The following is a 17,509-nucleotide window of genomic DNA, read 5'->3' on the forward strand; positions in this document are numbered from 1 at the left end:
ATTGCCGAAAGGCCAGAGGATATTGTTAGGGTAGCAGAGGGTGAAGCTGCAGCAGGGCAGCAGGCTCAGATAGAGGATGATCTAGTGACCAGTCCCACCTTTCCAGTAGTTTCGGAGTTGCCAGTTAGGGTGCCTACGGTTTCCCTTCCTTCGGTCTTTTCAGGATATCGATGCTTCATAGCTGGATCTTGGAAAGCAGGGGATTTGTATGCAGGTGCTGGTTGGTGTTGTACCTCGATCCAGACAACGTTGCCGTTTTTGGGTGCCAAGAATTTCAGGCGAAGTCTATCTCCATTACATACTGAAGTTGAAGCGTTTCTTTGGGCGATGCGCTGCATGATCGGCCATGATTTCAGAGAGGTGGCTTTTTATACTGACTGCTCAGACTTGGTGAAGATGGTGTCTTCTCCTTCCGACTGGCCAGCGTTCTCGGCGTACCTTGACGACATCAAGACTGATAGGGAGAAATTCTCTTCCTTTTCTTTATCTTTAATTCCTAGAAATGCTAATTTAAGGGCAGATTTTTTGGTACGCCAAGCGTATACATCTCCGCACCAAGTATTGTTTGTAAACGATTTTCCTACCAATTAGCTCGTTTGAGCTGATCTGTTGTTGACAAAAAAAAAAAAAATACTTAATAGCTCCGAGTTGGAGATGCTGTGGGAATCACAATGAAGAAAGATTGAGAAGCAAAAAGAATATTGACCAAGAATATTATAATTAGGGTAAAATAAAGACATCACCCCATAGTCATAATGAAAAAGAGGCAGCAGCTAGGGAACGTTCAATACACATTCTAAACAAGTTGACTACTACAAGTTTTTTCCTGTAGTTTTTTCATTTTCTAAACCTAATTTTTGATACCATTAACTTTTCTTTAATATCGATTCTGGTCCCTCTCGTTGCCAACTATTTCTCCTTTTTCTTTTCTCCTCTCTCTGCATCTGCACGTCTGTTTTTCTTTTTCTTCTTTTCCTGCAAACTCATCACAGAACTGTTTAATGTAAGCCAAGGATTTTATGTTTTTCACTCTCCCCATAAGAAATAAAGTTCTGAAGAAGACGTTGAGAGAAACAAGAAATCTAAAGACACCTTCGGAAATTTATATATCTTTTGCCATTTTGTTAATTATTCTCTAGTTTGCGAGGCTTTGATGTAACAGTCTCTCTCTCTCCTTTGAGCTGATTCGTCACATCTCCATAAATAAAGACACCACCTAAGGTAAACTCACTCTTTTGTACCTTCTCGTTGGTTTTAGCTTTGATACTAGTTCATGCAATGTTTTCTTGAATCTGAATCTTTTTGGTCGAAACAGATCTTTGGTTTGTCTCAGATTCAGGCAAGAAACAGAAAACTACCAAACTTTTCGTTCATCTTCTTCTTCTTTTGAAGATGTTGACAAGCCCAACTTTGAAGAGTTTATGGTTCTTGTCCATCACAGTGGTCACTATTCTTGGACTCTTAGGACAAAACCTCCCTTGTGTTTTGTCTAGCCCACACCGTATTCTAGTGGATACAGATGTCGACACAGACGATTTGTTCGCTATACTCTACCTCCTAAAGCTTAATAAGTCAGAATTCAATCTTGTCGTAAGTCCCTTTCTTTCTCAAACATCTCTCACTTCATCAGCTATCTTTAGTTTAATGCTCTGTTTTTTGAAACAGGGGATTACATTGAGTGCAAATGCGTGGACAAACGCAGGACACGCAGTGAATCAAGTGTACGATTTATTGCACATGATGGGTCGTGACGATATCCCAGTTGGTGTAGGCGGCGAAGGTGGGATTCGTGACGACGGTACTATTCACTCTGACGTCGGTGGCTATTTTCCGATCATCGAACAGGTTCTCTTCTTATTCCTCTTCTTTTTATTTGTTTTCTTGAATCACTCTTTTGTATTAGTTTGGTTTTGAAAATGTCATAAATTGATGTGTTTAGGGGATGACAACAACAGGAGAATGCAGATATAGACAAGCCATTCCTAAAGGTCCTGGAGGCCTTCTCGACATAGACTCCAATTATGGCTTTCGTAAACAGTTTCTTCCCCAGGTATTTATTTAAATTTTTACTGTGTATACATATATAGAAAATTTACACACAAAAAAAACAAATACTTTTTGTCACTATTCAAAAAAAAAAAAAAAAACCTAGAGTACAAATCCAAATAGAAGCATTGTTTTTTACAAGAATTTCAGAAACTGAAAAAGATGGATTTGGAAAAAAAAATCCTGATTGTTTTTTTTTTACATCATTTGACAAAATTCCTATTCTCAGAAATTGGTGTTTTTCATAATTAACCTTACGAATATATGACAGTTTATATGAATAAAACTTAACTGCCAAAGGTATATTTTACTTTTGAAGTTTTAACTTTACTTTTAACTAACCATTTTCTAAGAAACACATTAGTGTCTTCACCTAGATTTAACTATATACTGATCGTTTTTAACCAAAAAAAGAAAACTACACTGCTGATGGTATTAACTATACTAACTATAATAGTGTTGGTTATCTAAAGAACTATAATAGCTTCATTTCATATTTCATATAGATCGCATGATCCCATCGCACCAACTAAGCTACTTTTAATAGCAACCACCATTTCGAATCTTTTAATCAATTGTTTAAACTTTGTGGAGTGTTTTGTGACATTTGTGTTGGTATCTCTTCGGATACACGTGTCGTTAGAATCATAGTAATGGTGGAGACTGGATTCCAATAGAAGTAGCTGACTTTTCACATCCAAACACTTGTCGGTTACTAATGGGTTCCAGTACACTAGTGACACATATTATTGTAGGTTTAGGATCGGTGATCCTGTCGTGTGACATTTCACTTTACAGAAACATAAGATTAATAACTGTTTTTTTTTTCTTCTTTATATATTATACATTTTTTTTTTGTATATTTTGCTAAACAAAGTATAATATTAGTGTTGTTTTTTCTTTACCGCAAATTATTATTTGTTTAATATTTACTTAAATATTAAAAAGACGTTTTTTGCGGTTGGTATATGAAAACAGGGGAACCGAAGATACACTCCTATCCGTCAACCAACGTCACAACAAGTGATCGCCCGCACAATTTCCAAAGGTCCAACCACCTTAATCCTCATCGGATCCCACACCAATTTCGCACTTTTCTTGATGTCATATCCTGAGCTGAAAGACAACATCCAACACATTTACATCATGGGTGGTGGTGTCCGGTCACAAAACCCTACTGGCTGCTGTCCGGCTAACTCTACGGCCGCTGAATGTCAACCTCGACAGTGTGGAAACCGTGGAAACATGTTCACAGATTACTCAAGTAATCCTTACGCTGAATTCAACATCTTCTCTGATCCTTTCGCTGCTTACCAGGTTCGTTGTCCTACTCTTTAATAATCATTAATTACTTGTTTTGTTTATAAATTAATTTTCTATTAGTCTGCGATATTTCTACATAAATATCATATTTTTTTAGATACTTTTTTAAATACTAGACTCGGTTTGTATTTATTTACAGGTGTTTCATTCAGGTGTTCCAGTGACTCTGGTTCCTCTAGATGCAACCAACACAATACCTATCAACAAGAAGTTCTTCGAAACATTCGAGAATAACCAGAGAACATACGAAGCTCAATACGTTTTCTTGTCTCTTAAAATCGCCAGAGACACTTGGTTCGACGATGAATTTTATAAGGTAACAATTATGAATCCATTCCCCACAAAACTAATAAGTCAGGAATGTTTTGAAAACGTTCTTTTCTGAAAAAAAACTGGCGATATTCTTCAGAGCTACTTCATGTGGGATTCTTTCACGGCTGGTGTTGCAGTCTCGATCATGAGAAACTCTGGTAATAAGAACAACAAGAATGGTGAGAACGATTTCGCGGTGATGGAGTATATGAATATAACAGTTGTTACTTCAAACAAACCTTATGGAAAACCCGATGGCTCAAATCCATTCTTCGATAATAGAAGAACTCCGAAGTTTAACCTAACCCTTGGAGGAGTTCATAGTGGTCATGTTCAGACGGGTTTACGAGATCCAACATGCTTACCAAAAAGCGGAAAAGGACGAGGGAAGTGTAAGGTTTGTGTTTCCATAATACATATACCTTTTCTTTAGGGTTTCTGATCACTTGGTTTAGTTTCAGAGTAAACAATACAATTTTTAACCTCTTTAATTAATTATTAACAATTAGGATGGTTACACTCAAGAGATGTCTGGACCTGATTCAGTTCGTGTTCTAGTCGCGACACGAGCTAAACCAAACATAAACATCAAAAGTAGACTTGACAGAGAGTTCTATGTTGATTTCCTGGACGTAAGTTTTCATAATCTCAGACAAATCTAACCTGGAAAAAAATTAGAAGTTTTTTTTCTAATGTAATCGAATTGTTTACATAATGAACAGGTTTTGAATAGACCTGAAGAAACAGGGAGATATAACTTTTCATCTCAGTTTCCTTACTACAAAGAAGAATTGTTTAGACCAAATCTAAGCAAAACCCAGCTAGGAAAGCCTGTTATTTTCGACATGGATATGAGCGCCGGTGATTTCCTCTCTCTTTTCTACCTCCTCAAAGTTCCGGTGGAGAAAATAGATTTGAAGGTAGCAAATAGCTCGATTACAACGATTTCTTATTACACAAGTATCTAGGTGAATATGTTGTTTTCTTCAATACCCTAACACCCACTATTTCTTGACTCGCAAGGCTATAATTGTGAGCCCAAACGGTTGGGCTAATGCCGCAACAATCGACGTGGTCTATGATCTGCTTCATATGATGGGTCGAGACGACATTCCGGTCGGTCTGGGAGACATGTTGGCATTGAACCAATCCGACCCGATTTTCCCACCGGTGGGAGGTTGCAAGTACGTCAAGGCTGTTCCACGAGGCTGTGGCGGATTTCTGGATTCTGACACTCTCTACGGTCTTGCTCGCGACCTTCCGAGAAGCCCTCGGAGGTATGTATGTATGTATGTTTGGTATATATATCAATAACCAATTGATGAGTGAAGTGACCAATATCGGTTATGCCTAAATTTGTGTCAAACTAGGTCAATTTCAGTATATTATATTATTACGTCATCTCTTATTTAGATGTAAAATTCCCAAGAATGTGCTAATATTTTATACAATGCTGTGGTAAGATCATTTTAATTAATCAAGATATATATCCACATATTTATGCAGATACACTGCGGAGAATTCAGTGGCACATGGAGCTCCGAGGGACACTGATAGGCCTGAACTCCGACAACCTCAGGCACTTGAAGTTTGGCAAAATCTGAGCAAACCTGGTAATGGAGTGTCTATGATCACTGTACTAACCAATGGACCGTTGACTAGCTTAGCCAAGATCATCTCATCAGATAAAAAAGCATCCTCAATAATCAAGGTAAGAACTTCTTATAAATACTTTCTCTGATAAATTCCATCAAGAATTAACCTTGATTTTAACTTAGATGGCTTCTGTTGTAAATTGCAGGAAGTTTACATCGTGGGTGGACATATAAACCCTGAGAAATCAGACAAAGGGAACATATTCACGATTCCTTCGAATGCATACGCTGAATTCAATATGTTTCTTGATCCTTTAGCAGCTAAGACCGTTCTTGAATCCGATCTAAACATCACACTCATCCCTCTAGCAACCCAACGCAAGTTGAGTTCTCTCCAAACAATGCTTGATACACAGTATTCCTCGAGAAAAACACCCGAAGCTCGGTTTGTGAAACGGCTGCTTGCAAGAATGCAAGAGCTTCATCAGAAACACAGGAGATACACGCACATCGTAAAACCTCTCGTCCTTCTGTTTCATCTTATAGACAAAAACGTTTTATAATATAAACACACGCAAAGGCAAAAAATAACAATCAAGACCGTTAAGCATGGTTTTAAAACTAACCCTAATATTGTTGTTGCAGGACATGTTCTTAGGGGAAATTATTGGAGCAGTTTTATTGGGAGGCGATCACGCTTCACTGAAGCCGAAACTGCGAGATGAGCACATAAAAGTGATCGCTGAAGGGGATGAATCGATAGATGGTAAGATATTGATTGATAAACTGCGTGGCAAACAAGTAAAGATACTCGAAAGAGTAGATCTGAGAGGCTTCTCTGAGAGTTTTGCTTCTAGACTCGATGATACGAAACAATCTGCAGTCATTGGAAGCTTTGAAGAACAAAAAAAGAAATGGAGCACACCACCAAGCTGACTAAAAAACATGTTGGCATAGATTATGTACAAGAATAAATAAACCAGATTATATATTGTATTCAATTTTGTTTTTTTTCTAACTGTTTTCTCTTAGTGTATCCTTTTTCTAGGATTCATCAAATTCCTGAAATCTTCCATTTAATTTTCAAAAAATTATGTTTATGTAATAAATAAATAAGAAATATGGCGAAAACAGAATAAACATACTTGAAAGTGTAGAGTTGAGAGGTTGTTATGAGAGTTTTGCTTCTAGACTCGATGATACGAAACAATCTGCAGTNAGACAAAAACGTTTTATAATTTAAACACACGCAAAGGCAAAAAATAACAATCAAGACCGTTAAGCATGGTTTTAAAACTAACCCTAATATTGTTGTTGCAGGACATGTTCTTAGGGGAAATTATTGGAGCAGTTTTATTGGGAGGCGATCACGCTTCACTGAAGCCGAAACTGCGAGATGAGCACATAAAAGTGATCGCTGAAGGGGATGAATCGATAGATGGTAAGATATTGATTGATAAACTGCGTGGCAAACAAGTAAAGATACTCGAAAGAGTAGATCTGAGAGGCTTCTCTGAGAGTTTTGCTTCTAGACTCGATGATACGAAACAATCTGCAGTCATTGGAAGCTTTGAAGAACAAAAAAAGAAATGGAGCACACCACCAAGCTGACTAAAAAACATGTTGGCATAGATTATGTACAAGAATAAATAAACCAGATTATATATTGTATTCAATTTTGTTTTTTTTCTAACTGTTTTCTCTTAGTGTATCCTTTTTCTAGGATTCATCAAATTCCTGAAATCTTCCATTTAATTTTCAAAAAATTATGTTTATGTAATAAATAAATAAGAAATATGGCGAAAACAGAATAAACATACTTGAAAGTGTAGAGTTGAGAGGTTGTTATGAGAGTTTTGCTTCTAGACTCGATGATACGAAACAATCTGCAGTCATAGGAAGCTTTGAAGAACAAAGGAAGAGATGGAACACACCATCAAGTTGACAACCTAAAACCGGTCAAAGATTTGATTGAATGTATATGCTTACAGATACAAACTGTTTAGTTCAATGCCTGATTAGACAGAAACTCCAGTTAGTGCAAAGCTCTTTTCCAGAGACGTTCATCAATAACAGACAGGACACTGTGTTGACAATACCAAAAAATAAACTTATATGTTTAATAACGGTCAGTTAATAACCTATAAAGTATTTGACTGAATCTTTGTGTTTACTGTTTACATATTCTTTTCTTCAGGAACATTTATAGTTCTACAGAACTCCCCCTTAGAACAAAGTTCATCAACGAACTCTACAGCAGACAACAACAAAAGAAACTCCAAAATGCAGAAAACTTTGAGAGTTTTATGGCACAGAGCAAGAAGAAGAAGAAGAGGTAAAATTAAGTCTAACAAGCCTTACAACTTCGCCTGCAATAGCCAGGAAGCTCAGAAGTTCCAACCATGTACTCTGGATTCTTTGTGCATTCCCCAAGAACTGCCCATCTCTCACAGCTCTCGTTCATATCCGTGCAGTTTCCGCTTGGTGTCACAATCTTATCGAATGAGTCCACGTGGATCCACTTGGTCGCCGACCATTTCTCTCCGTCGATAACAGGGCATCCACCATGAAGGCTCAATGGATCCGGGATTGCATCTGGGTGGAGGTTGAAGAACAACAAAGCATCTCCTTTCCTTGGTTTCACTGATAAAAACATTTACCCATACAGACACAAACGGTGTAAAATTTCTACTCAAATCTTTTTAGGAAAAGAAGAATTATTATTATCAGTTTAGTTTCTCACCGGCGATTCCTCTCTTGGCACAGTCAGAAAGATCTTCTTTGTTTTCAGAGAGTACTCGGCGAGAAGGTACCTATAGAAATCAGATCTTTATAAAGAGAGAATGACACAAGAGTGATCTTTTTGGGGAAATATTATGCACAAATAATTGATAGCACTAACCTCTGCATTAGGGAATACGGTTTCTCCACCTTTCGTCACATTGGATAGATACATGAGAACCGTTGCTATGCGGTGTCCACCACGGACGATGTTGACTTTGTCATGAAAGTAGTCAAAATGAGCATCGTATTTTTGACCGTGCTCGTATCTCAATACCTGAATGTCTTCCCCATTTTCTGTCAAAGTAAAGGACTTGATCAAAGTTACCTTCTGAAATCTTCCAAAAATTCAACATACATTGAGCTTTCAAGATTTTTCAATAATCTTATTAGTTGTACCTTTTGGAAGAAATGTCCAAGTGGAGATTTTATCTTCTATACCAGAAACAATGGCATCCTGTGATCCACAAAACAAAACTTCAGGTGATAAAAGAGTAACACATCACGGTAATCACAACATTACAGATCTGAGTCCAGAAATTTTCATAATTGATTACCATTTACACACAAAAACTTAACCTAGTGCGGAACAAATTAGTTAGCTAAGTAACAATCTAACAGAATCAAGAGGTCAATTTCCAACTTCGAAGATCCATCATTCAAAGGATTAATGTCACAAATCGCTGATGGAGCATAAAGATGGTTTAGAGTTGTAATCCACCAGACATTGGAGTTTGAACTATCAAAATCTATCATTTGCAGGATCAACATTTATCTACCCCAATTTAAGACCTAAGAAACACAACCTATTCCAAAATTGAACATGTCCAAAGGGAGAGATAGATCCAGTTTCTACTTCGAATTAGGGTTCTAAAGTAAGAGATAGGGAAGCAAACAAAGAGAACAAAATCGAACCTTTCCTTTGGAGATAAACGTGCCAGAGCTGGTTCGAACCTCGCTGAATTTGCTTTCTCCACTATCATTGTCAGCAACAGCAGATCTCTTCAGGCTCGCTTTTGCCTTTGTTTCAACACACATCGAAATTTAAAATCTTCAACAGAGAAAACAAAAATAAAGTTTCCAAATTAAGCTCAAAAACCCGAAGATGGAAGATGAAGAAAGAACTCACAAGGGAAACCATATGATCACATTCCAATTCCGTGAGAAACCCTTCATACACAAACGCCCTGAGAGACAAAAAGAACGATTTTTTTTCAGAATTGTTAACATTTGAAGCTCGAATTTTCCCAAAATCACTAAAGGGTTTTTGAAGCAAACCTGGGTTTCGATGAAACCTGTCTAACTTTGGAAGGATTGATGAAGACGCTAGAGGAACTAATCAGGGAAGTGGAAGATTGAAGCAGGACGGAGAAGATAGCGAAGAACAAGAGCAATAACTTACGGCGAATCATCGACATCGCTTGGATCTGATAGATGCACGAGAGTCGGTTGAAGGAAACAGATCGGAAGATGGGAGTAAAAAATTTGATTTTTTGTTTTTTTTTTCCGGGAAAATAAAAGATGAGAGAAGCTTTTCTCGGAAAAGTGTTTAACGGTGGTGACAAGTTTATGCTCTCTCTGCCTAACGATATAACACGATAAAACGCAAACGTGCTCTGCGTTTCGGTTAGAATTTTGGTTTTCCCTTTGTTCCGAACCGAACCGGTTCTTTCCTAATGCACCGGTCCAACTGTGATTAAGAACACTTATACAATAAAATTGTGATTTTTTTTTGAAAATTTTTAAACTAAATGTTCAAATTTGTGTTGGATATAAATATAAATGTTTGAGAAAATTTTAAATGTGATAGTTCATTTTGATAGAACTATAAAATTTAAATTTATATATGGGTGACGATGGATTCCACATAATATAATATTAAACATATGCGTACATTAATTGTTAACACTGATGAACTTTCCGTTTCTTATGTTTGTAACATAAAAAATGTTAACTAAAGAAACTTTGAAATTGTGAAACTTATTTTATGTGTTTATAAATTTTAATTTTTAGGTTAAGTTTTGTTTTTCTTATATTTTTAATTATTATAAACTTTTATGAAATATAATATATGTAAAATCTGCCACCATCTTTAAAATAATGTGAATATGAAGAAAAAAATGACGGAAACTCAGACCAACAAAAAAGAACATTATATAACAAACAATAGTTCAAGTCAAAGATGGAAAAAAGAAAAGAACACAACATCATGATCATGATCAAAATACACATACAACCATGTTACAACATATTTTAAACAATATTGAACTTATTTAGTCCTTTCTCTTCTAAGTTAATACCCAATCCTGATCGGATTGATCTCGCAATCCTCAGCAGTCATATAAATTCTATAGTGAACAAATATGTATGTGTATACTCAATGAAACCTTTCTTCTTGCATTTACCAAGTAGGATATTTCAAGAATCCTTGGATGTTCCGAGAACTGTCTCCATGTGTCGATTAATATCGTTCAAATATCTTGTCGAGTTGTATTCTTCGTTATCCAATAGTTCTTCAGAGTAAGTCCTCTGGAGTTTTGAGTTTTCTCGCTCTCTTAGCTGATCTAAGCTGCACTTGTCTCCCCTCAGAATCTGCACAACCTGTATGTGTATATACGTACACACACATGAACACATCATATCGTTATATATGTGACCAAATTCATATATATATATATATATATTGGGATATATATGTTACAATCTATATAGGAAAGCTGGAAAGTGGTAACTAATTATATGATAGGAATCGAATGTTATGTTATGCATGCCTGGTTCATTTGAGGCCGGTTCATGGAGGTTTGCTGTATACACAATGAAGCTATGAAGACAAGACGTTCCAACTCTTCTACGTCGTAGTCATCTCCCAGAATCGGATCAACAAGTTGTTTGATCTTCTTCTCTTTGATCAATGGTTTGGCCTGTAAAAACATAGATAACCCGCGCGTATTATCAATAACAAAACTATATAGGACCCAATATACCAGGTCAAGAAAGCATGAGCGAAGGATTCTATCTAGCTAGGGCTTAAGAGAGGGTCACATCACATACCCACATGACAAGGCTATGTTGTGAGCTGTCAAGGGCTTGTTTACCGGTAATGAGCTCAAGAAGTAGGACACCGTAAGCATATACGTCTGTTTTTTCGTCTACTATCCCGTGCATGAAGAACTCCGGCGGAAGGTAACTGGTAGATACATTAGAGATTATATATGTGAGATAGATATATTTTGAAAAAAGAGATCTGTACATGATGTCATGATTTATATCAGCGAGAGAGAGATTCCAAACCCGAATGTTCCTTCGACTTTTGATACGGTATGGTGAGTCCACTGGTCCGGTAGCCATTTCGCTAGCCCGAAATCAGATATCTACGGTCATTATTTGTAAAAATATCAAAAGGATACAATTTAGAGTTCATTCTTGTTTCACAATAATCATAACTTCAAAAAGACTATAATTAAGCTAATCAAGGTGTGAAGATCTTAATTAGCTTTCTCTTAAAAACCGCATTACCTGAGCCTCAAAGTTCTGAGTGAGAAGGATATTAGAAGCTTTAATATCTTTATGAATGATCCTTCTCTGACAACCTTCATGGAGATAGTACAGTCCCTCTGCTGTTCCCATCGCCACTTTGTATCTCATGCTCCAGTTCAGTTTCTCCTTCTCCTCTAAAAAATGTTATAACGATCTCTGTTAGTAATCCAAATAGCTTCAGATAACTTTGCAAATGTCAAATAAAAAAAAGAATTATCACCGTAGAGCAAAGAAGCAAGGCTTCCGTTAGGAGATAGCTCAAGAACAAGATGCATTCCTCCTTCAACACAATAGCCAATAAGCTTAGCAATGTTTGGATGATCTACATGAACTATGATCCCAAGTTCGGACAAATAATCCATCGTCATCTCTTCTGCAGAACCTCTAGTCAACTTCTTTATCGCCACTATTTGCCCATCTGCCATTTGTCCCTTATACACCTCCGCATATCCTCCTTCTCCGATCAGATTCTCTGCCATATATAATATCCACAATTTTCATGTTACATCACCTCATAAACAACTATTTTATCGATTGAAAATGTAACAAGAGTCCGGACCACGGCTGTAGCAATTTGTAGCGGTTTGAATATCTTGGAGAGAGAAGTTTCTCCATGAGGGTTTGAAGTAAAACAAGTCTTCAGTGTCAAGAGAAGGTATAACAGGGACCATATTGTCTCTAATGCGTTTGCTCTTACGTCTGGTGAGTTTGGGGACTCCTTTGAGAGGTGTGAACGTGTTGAATGGCATTGCGGATGATCCTTTTTTAAATAAACGGAAGAAACCTCTCCAGTGACCGTTGGTAGAACCTCCAGACGAATGATGATGATGGTGGCCGTGGTGATGATGGTGATGACGAGCTTCTGATGATGATGAATCTGACGTGCTCACCACGGAAGATGATGTTTCCAATTCTATGCGTCTTAATAAGTCATCGTCTGATTCGTATTTGTCCGGGCAGAATGTTGTTATTTCTTCATCTGGGCAGAATGATGATAAATCTGGTGCATAGAAAACAACATTCATAAATTTAAGTACAATGAGATATTTATATCGTATTTATGCAACTATTAATTACCATGAGAAGAGAAAGAATCAGAGAAGCCGGCTCGAGATCTTCTTGTAGAGAGAGGAGTTAATTGTTTTCCACGATTCTCAACGTCTACATCGCTGTGTTTGTATCAAACAACAACAACAAAAATTGAGTTAATTTGCAGATGACTTGCGAAATACGGTACATGATCATTTTGCAAAATCTTGTTTGTTTCTGAACCAAAACAAGAATGAAAAAAAAAAAAAATTACCAGGCGGAGGGAGACGAAGAAGACGATGTCGTGGAAGAAAGAGTTTGTGACGACGAGTCTCGAACGCCTTCCATGGATTGGAGAAAGAAAACGAGACAAAAAAGGGAAAGAGAGAGAGAGAAGAAGGTCAAAGACTAAAGAAAGAGAGAGACATGATCGTCTTCCCTCTTTTTGTTATTAACTGAAAATGCGCATCTTCCCTCTTTCTTAATTCTTTAAAGATGAAGATAATAATATCCATTTTTGCATTTTAGACATTCAATAAGCCAGAGCATATCCTCTATAATTTTGTCCAAATCCTAAATTTAGTGTAACAGACTTATAATGTTTCTCTTTATTTTTCAATTTGTCAACATTTTAGTTGTTGAAGGTCAATATTAGTGTTTCTATTTCTCTATATGCAAGAGGAAACAACATTTTACTATTTGATTGCGATAGCTCCCACAGTCTGGTGGGTTAACAACGCCACGTGGCACAATGAGTTTCAGGACAACCCGACAAATGTTGTAGTAGTGGACCTGAACTCATTAGATAGAAAGTACAAAAACAACCTTATCTACATGTCGACGACCACTTCTATATTTTGTTTTATATCAGAGCTATATATACAAACTGGGCCTAGGCTTTAGGTTAAAAATAAATATAAAAGCCCATTAGAAAAGAAAGAAACGACGGAGAAGGGAGTTCTGAATTTTCTCTCAGTCTCAGGTGAAGAAGAAGAAGAAGAAGCGTTGAGTGTGAGATGGAGAAAGTGACAGAGAAACCCAAAACCGAGACTAAAGCTCCACCTCCGCCGAACCATCAGATGGATGCAGACGAAGACGACGAGAATGTTAAACAGCTAAAGGAGTGTTCTTCTCTCTATTTGTCATTACAGGTTTTTGCGTTCTGTCTCCCAAACAAAATCAAATAATCAAATTCACTTCTTTTTGATTACCGGATCTTCAACGAATCATCCCCTTTTGCAGGATTGTCTTGTTGATAGCAATAGGGATTGGAAATCTTGTCAGAAACGTAAGTCTCACTCTACTACTCTGTCTCTGTATCTCAAAATCTTAGGGTTTTAGAGCTCAATAGGGGTTTAGGGTTTGTTACCTAATCAAGGAAATTGGGATTAACTATTATCTGTGTGAGTTGGGACAAAAACAAATGTTTGATTAGCTTTTTTTGTTTGTCATTTGTAATCCAAAGATGTTCAAGCTTTGAAGGAATGCCATGAAAGGAGAATGAAGAAATGACAGAGATTGAGTAAGAAGAGCTTACACCTGATTGATTAGTTACTTCTTATAGAGTAAGCCACTTTGAATAAAGAACAATTTTTTTCTCTTGCTGTCATCTATTGAGTCATAAGGTCATTTCGCATTAGAAAAACAGCAATGGTGTTGGGGATGTGTTGTTCAGACTTCAGACAGATTTGTTTGTTTTCTTACTCTAGTTAAATTTGTTTTTTTTTTGCCTTATCTTGAGTTCGCGAATATTTGACTCTTTTGCGAACAACCTTTGTATACATCACTCTTCTAATCCCGGGTTGTTTGGGATTTATAGCTATAGATATCCTGTGTATTTTTATGGTTTAAATTCACAGTTAAAGAGAAAGACTCTTCGTTTGGATGATTTCAAAGCAAGGAAGAAAGAAAGAAGAGAAAGGATAAGAGTATCTGTTCCGTAACAGAAGGTTATTTTTGGACCAAAGGTGGAAGTCTTCTTCTTCATTCTCTCTCATATGTTGTCTGTCACCTGTCACCTCTGCCTCGCTCTAGAAGCAGAGCTTGGAGGGTAGTGAACATACCCGTCGCCTTCAGCTCTTACAAGTCAGGCATTAACTAGGGGAGAGTCTCCGAGAAAAGTAGTGCACAAGTTGTCCTCAAGATTGAGAGATTTAGGTGAAGACAAGTTTGTTGGGATAGAGAAAAGTTACAGGAATCCTAAATGCTCAAGTTTAGAGCAAGATTTCTGAGTAGATTTCCGAAAATACTCAATAGATACTGAATTGGGATCTGAACTTGAAAAATTTATTGTATGTACTTTACTTTCCAAAGCTTATTCCGCAACTTGCGAGTGAAAGAGAAAGTTGAGAGTGAAACCAGCTAGAAATGAGTTGAATGAGTTCATTTCATATAGTTTTAACTTCTTAAGTCACAAAGTTTACAACTTTCTCGGTTCTAGTACTCACATATCCTTTTTAGTTCCATGTTGCTTCTCTATGTTATGATTAGGGTATAAAACGCGTGATGGTACGAAAATATACGAATTGCTGGTGAAGAAGAGCAAAGTAGCTCCTTAAACAAAAAAAAAAAAAAAATGATTTTGATTATTATTACTTGGGATGAACTAGGATAAGTAATGTTTTGACAGTGGAAATAATAAAAATTAAGGTTTACTTTTTAGCCAATTATTGTCACGTGCAAACTGGATTTTGATATGTTGGGTGTGGGAAAATTTACATGCGTGATTATCAAAAGTAATTACATATAACATATTAGTACAATGTCTTTAATTGTTTTTTTACAAGGTCAGCAACCATAAAGTGTAATCTTGCTTTTCCTTTTTTGGCCGTTTCTTTGTTAATTGGATTTTAATTTGTTTACTAAAAAAATATTTCATTTCTTTGACTTTGCTTATGGTTGGTTAAAAGTTTAAACTTAAATGTCAAACACATACCAAAACAAAAAGGTATTTGCCGCCAAGGTCTTATTATAGTTATGCAAATTTTGGGGTAAAAAATTATAAACTCTTGGACCCCAATATGCATAATTTTAAGACTTATGTGTCATTCTTTGATTATTTTATGCTTGACCGTATTCGATGTAGTAGCCTTGCGCTAAAATATGTGTGACAAAACAAAATAACTATGACGGAGACAAGCAACAAAATGATATGACAGTACATACTACATACTACATACTACAATCTACAAATTTGTTAAAAGTAAACGATGATGCTAACAATAATTTAAACAAACTCGTTAACGTCAAATATTAGCGTGGTGGGAATTCTGATTTTGCGATGAGATATGTTATTTTTTTTGTTTTTTTGAAAAAAGAGTTGATGCGATATGTTTGCTAACCACAAAACATATCTCATAGTAGTTAAGAAAGATTTGTTTAATCTGAAAAGGTTAAGAAAGATCTTTTGAAAATGTTTTACAACATATTTCACATCATGATTAGTTTAAGTAAAAATACTTCATACTTGTTAGGGTGGGCGAATGAATTTGTAACCATATAAAGTGAGAACGATTTAACCTTATATCAACAGTCTGATATAGAGATTCAATATAATTTAAACTGAAATGTAATGAAAAAGGAGAAAAAAATAAAACAAACACAAGAAGAAATAAAAAGAGAAAAGAAAACAGAGCAAACCATTTTTACCCTCCCCCCACTAAAATTCTACAACACTGAACCTCAAAAATGCTTAGGCGTGACATTGCCACAAGTGCAAAGTGGGGTGCATGATCATATGTTCCCACTTATATATATATATATATATCCCCAAGTCAACCAATCGTCTCCCTCCACGTCATCACCTGTTTCTTTTTTTTTGTTTGTCCTCTCTCAGCTAATTTTAAAAAACCTAATTTAAGAAAAAACCTCTTCTTTTTTTTTTGCCTTTTTACTCCTCTCTCCCGGCGATGACTATTTCCGGCGAGGCGTGAACGACTGATAAACGACTGTTCCGGAGCCTGGAAACTCATCCATAAGACGGCTTCGGCACTTAAGACCAAGCTTCTTAGCCAACACGCGTTCCACGCGCTTCGTCACCTCGTGGTTATAATCCTCTCCGCCGTAAGTGGTGGCGATCGAGACGTCGTTTGGACGGAATACATCAATGGCACGGCTTAAAACCTCAGATATATCTTCGTGACCATCGTCGTATAAGGACAAACCGCACTCGAAGCTCCCGTAGCTAAAACCGTCTTCAGGCGTGACGTGGATGGTTGAGTAACGGTCACCGTCGACTCCGTTCATAGAGTAGCCGCAAGGATCAAACGCGAAGTCGCAGATAAAAGCGTTTGCGTTTATGTTATTGATACCGCTCAGCCGCGTCATCTCTTTCCCTGCGGAGTCACTGTTGCTTTTCTCGTCGCGTTTTCGTTTAAAGAAGCTCTGAGCGTTGACTCGGTCAAGCTCCGTCATGCAGACTTCGACTACGACGACCGGCTCGTCGGATTCCACGTCCGCGCTGGCTGTGAACACATGCCAAGCACGTGAGGGGTTATTAGAAGGCGTCATGACGGAGGCTTTACGGTAACAGAGAGATTTGGGAAGGCTTTCTTCGACGACGAGGACTTCGTCTTTGAAGCTTGTGTAAGGGAAAGGCTGTGCTTTAGGGAAGATGAAGCTGCCGCGCGAGTAGCGGCACGCGCGTAACGTAAGGCCGAGGTTACGTGCGAGATGGATCAACGGTCGGATTGATTTGAGGAGTTGCGTGGTGCCGCATGTTTTGATGATGATTTTGGTTGGGTAGACGAAGAGGCTTGACTCGGAGAGTACGTAAGCGTCGAAGCTACGATTCGCTACGGCGGAGACTACCGTGCACTGAACTTCGTTTAAGACTTGGTCTAGAGATTCGAAGTCTATTAGACGGAGTCCCATAGGGTTACTGGTGA

General features: G+C 37.2%; 5 protein-coding genes across 5 annotated transcripts in view; 2 read left to right on the forward strand and 3 right to left on the reverse strand.

Annotated features, from left to right (window-relative positions):
- Positions 880-6,432, forward strand: LOC104735943. Its single transcript, XM_010455837.2, has 13 exons — positions 880-1,221; positions 1,316-1,590; positions 1,666-1,845; positions 1,940-2,050; positions 3,025-3,363; positions 3,509-3,685; positions 3,779-4,078; positions 4,191-4,313; positions 4,404-4,601; positions 4,705-4,958; positions 5,188-5,392; positions 5,483-5,788; positions 5,922-6,432. Exons 2-13 carry the CDS (start codon positions 1,393-1,395, stop codon positions 6,210-6,212), a joined length of 2,682 nt encoding a protein of 893 aa, XP_010454139.1. The 5' UTR covers positions 880-1,221; positions 1,316-1,392; the 3' UTR covers positions 6,213-6,432.
- LOC104735944 (probable prolyl 4-hydroxylase 4) lies at positions 7,371-9,620 on the reverse strand. Its single transcript, XM_010455838.2, has 7 exons — positions 9,336-9,620; positions 9,187-9,244; positions 8,973-9,077; positions 8,457-8,514; positions 8,179-8,354; positions 8,020-8,089; positions 7,371-7,919 (listed from the first exon to the last, which is right to left on the reverse strand). Exons 1-7 carry the CDS (start codon positions 9,473-9,475, stop codon positions 7,624-7,626), a joined length of 903 nt encoding a protein of 300 aa, XP_010454140.1. The 5' UTR covers positions 9,476-9,620; the 3' UTR covers positions 7,371-7,623.
- On the reverse strand, positions 10,236-13,085 carry LOC104735946 (receptor-like cytosolic serine/threonine-protein kinase RBK2). Its single transcript, XM_010455839.1, has 9 exons — positions 12,898-13,085; positions 12,672-12,763; positions 12,154-12,594; positions 11,815-12,066; positions 11,574-11,728; positions 11,349-11,428; positions 11,109-11,244; positions 10,829-10,978; positions 10,236-10,658 (listed from the first exon to the last, which is right to left on the reverse strand). Exons 1-9 carry the CDS (start codon positions 12,969-12,971, stop codon positions 10,476-10,478), a joined length of 1,563 nt encoding a protein of 520 aa, XP_010454141.1. The 5' UTR covers positions 12,972-13,085; the 3' UTR covers positions 10,236-10,475.
- LOC104735947 lies at positions 13,579-14,460 on the forward strand. Its single transcript, XM_010455840.2, has 3 exons — positions 13,579-13,774; positions 13,866-13,911; positions 14,089-14,460. The coding sequence occupies exons 1-3, from the start codon at positions 13,640-13,642 to the stop codon at positions 14,133-14,135; spliced, it is 228 nt and encodes a 75-aa protein (XP_010454142.1). The 5' UTR covers positions 13,579-13,639; the 3' UTR covers positions 14,136-14,460.
- LOC104735948 (S-adenosylmethionine decarboxylase proenzyme 4-like) overlaps positions 16,099-17,509 on the reverse strand; it is a 2,140-nt gene continuing 729 nt past the window's right edge. Inside the window, exon 2 of the mRNA XM_010455841.2 lies at positions 16,099-17,340. Within this exon, the coding sequence (XP_010454143.1) occupies positions 16,536-17,340 (805 nt within the window). The 3' untranslated portion in view covers positions 16,099-16,535. The remainder of the gene's footprint in view (positions 17,341-17,509) is intronic.

Source organism: Camelina sativa, chromosome 13 (assembly GCF_000633955.1).
Source record: "Camelina sativa cultivar DH55 chromosome 13, Cs, whole genome shotgun sequence".
Classification (NCBI taxonomy): Eukaryota; Viridiplantae; Streptophyta; class Magnoliopsida; order Brassicales; family Brassicaceae; genus Camelina; species Camelina sativa.

Excerpts from the sequence above, each read along its gene's own strand:
- LOC104735943 (XM_010455837.2), top strand. The coding sequence starts at position 1,393 with ATGTTGACAAGCCCAACTTTGAAGAGTTTATGGTTCTTGTCCATCACA. Across the intron at positions 1,591-1,665 it reads AGTCAGAATTCAATCTTGTC|GGGATTACATTGAGTGCAAA; the intron begins GTAAGTCCCTTT and ends TTTTTGAAACAG. Across the intron at positions 2,051-3,024 it reads GTAAACAGTTTCTTCCCCAG|GGGAACCGAAGATACACTCC; the intron begins GTATTTATTTAA and ends ATATGAAAACAG.
- LOC104735944 (XM_010455838.2), bottom strand. The coding sequence starts at position 9,475 with ATGTCGATGATTCGCCGTAAGTTATTGCTCTTGTTCTTCGCTATCTTC. Across the intron at positions 8,355-8,456 it reads TTGGACATTTCTTCCAAAAG|AAAATGGGGAAGACATTCAG; the intron begins GTACAACTAATA and ends TTACTTTGACAG. Across the intron at positions 7,920-8,019 it reads TGCCAAGAGAGGAATCGCCG|TGAAACCAAGGAAAGGAGAT; the intron begins GTGAGAAACTAA and ends TGTTTTTATCAG.
- LOC104735946 (XM_010455839.1), bottom strand. The coding sequence starts at position 12,971 with ATGGAAGGCGTTCGAGACTCGTCGTCACAAACTCTTTCTTCCACGACA. Across the intron at positions 11,729-11,814 it reads CCTTGCTTCTTTGCTCTACG|AGGAGAAGGAGAAACTGAAC; the intron begins GTGATAATTCTT and ends AACATTTTTTAG. Across the intron at positions 11,245-11,348 it reads AAAGTCGAAGGAACATTCGG|TTACCTTCCGCCGGAGTTCT; the intron begins GTTTGGAATCTC and ends TGTATCTACCAG.
- LOC104735947 (XM_010455840.2), top strand. The coding sequence starts at position 13,640 with ATGGAGAAAGTGACAGAGAAACCCAAAACCGAGACTAAAGCTCCACCT. Across the intron at positions 13,775-13,865 it reads CTCTCTATTTGTCATTACAG|GATTGTCTTGTTGATAGCAA; the intron begins GTTTTTGCGTTC and ends CCCCTTTTGCAG. Across the intron at positions 13,912-14,088 it reads TTGGAAATCTTGTCAGAAAC|ATGTTCAAGCTTTGAAGGAA; the intron begins GTAAGTCTCACT and ends TGTAATCCAAAG.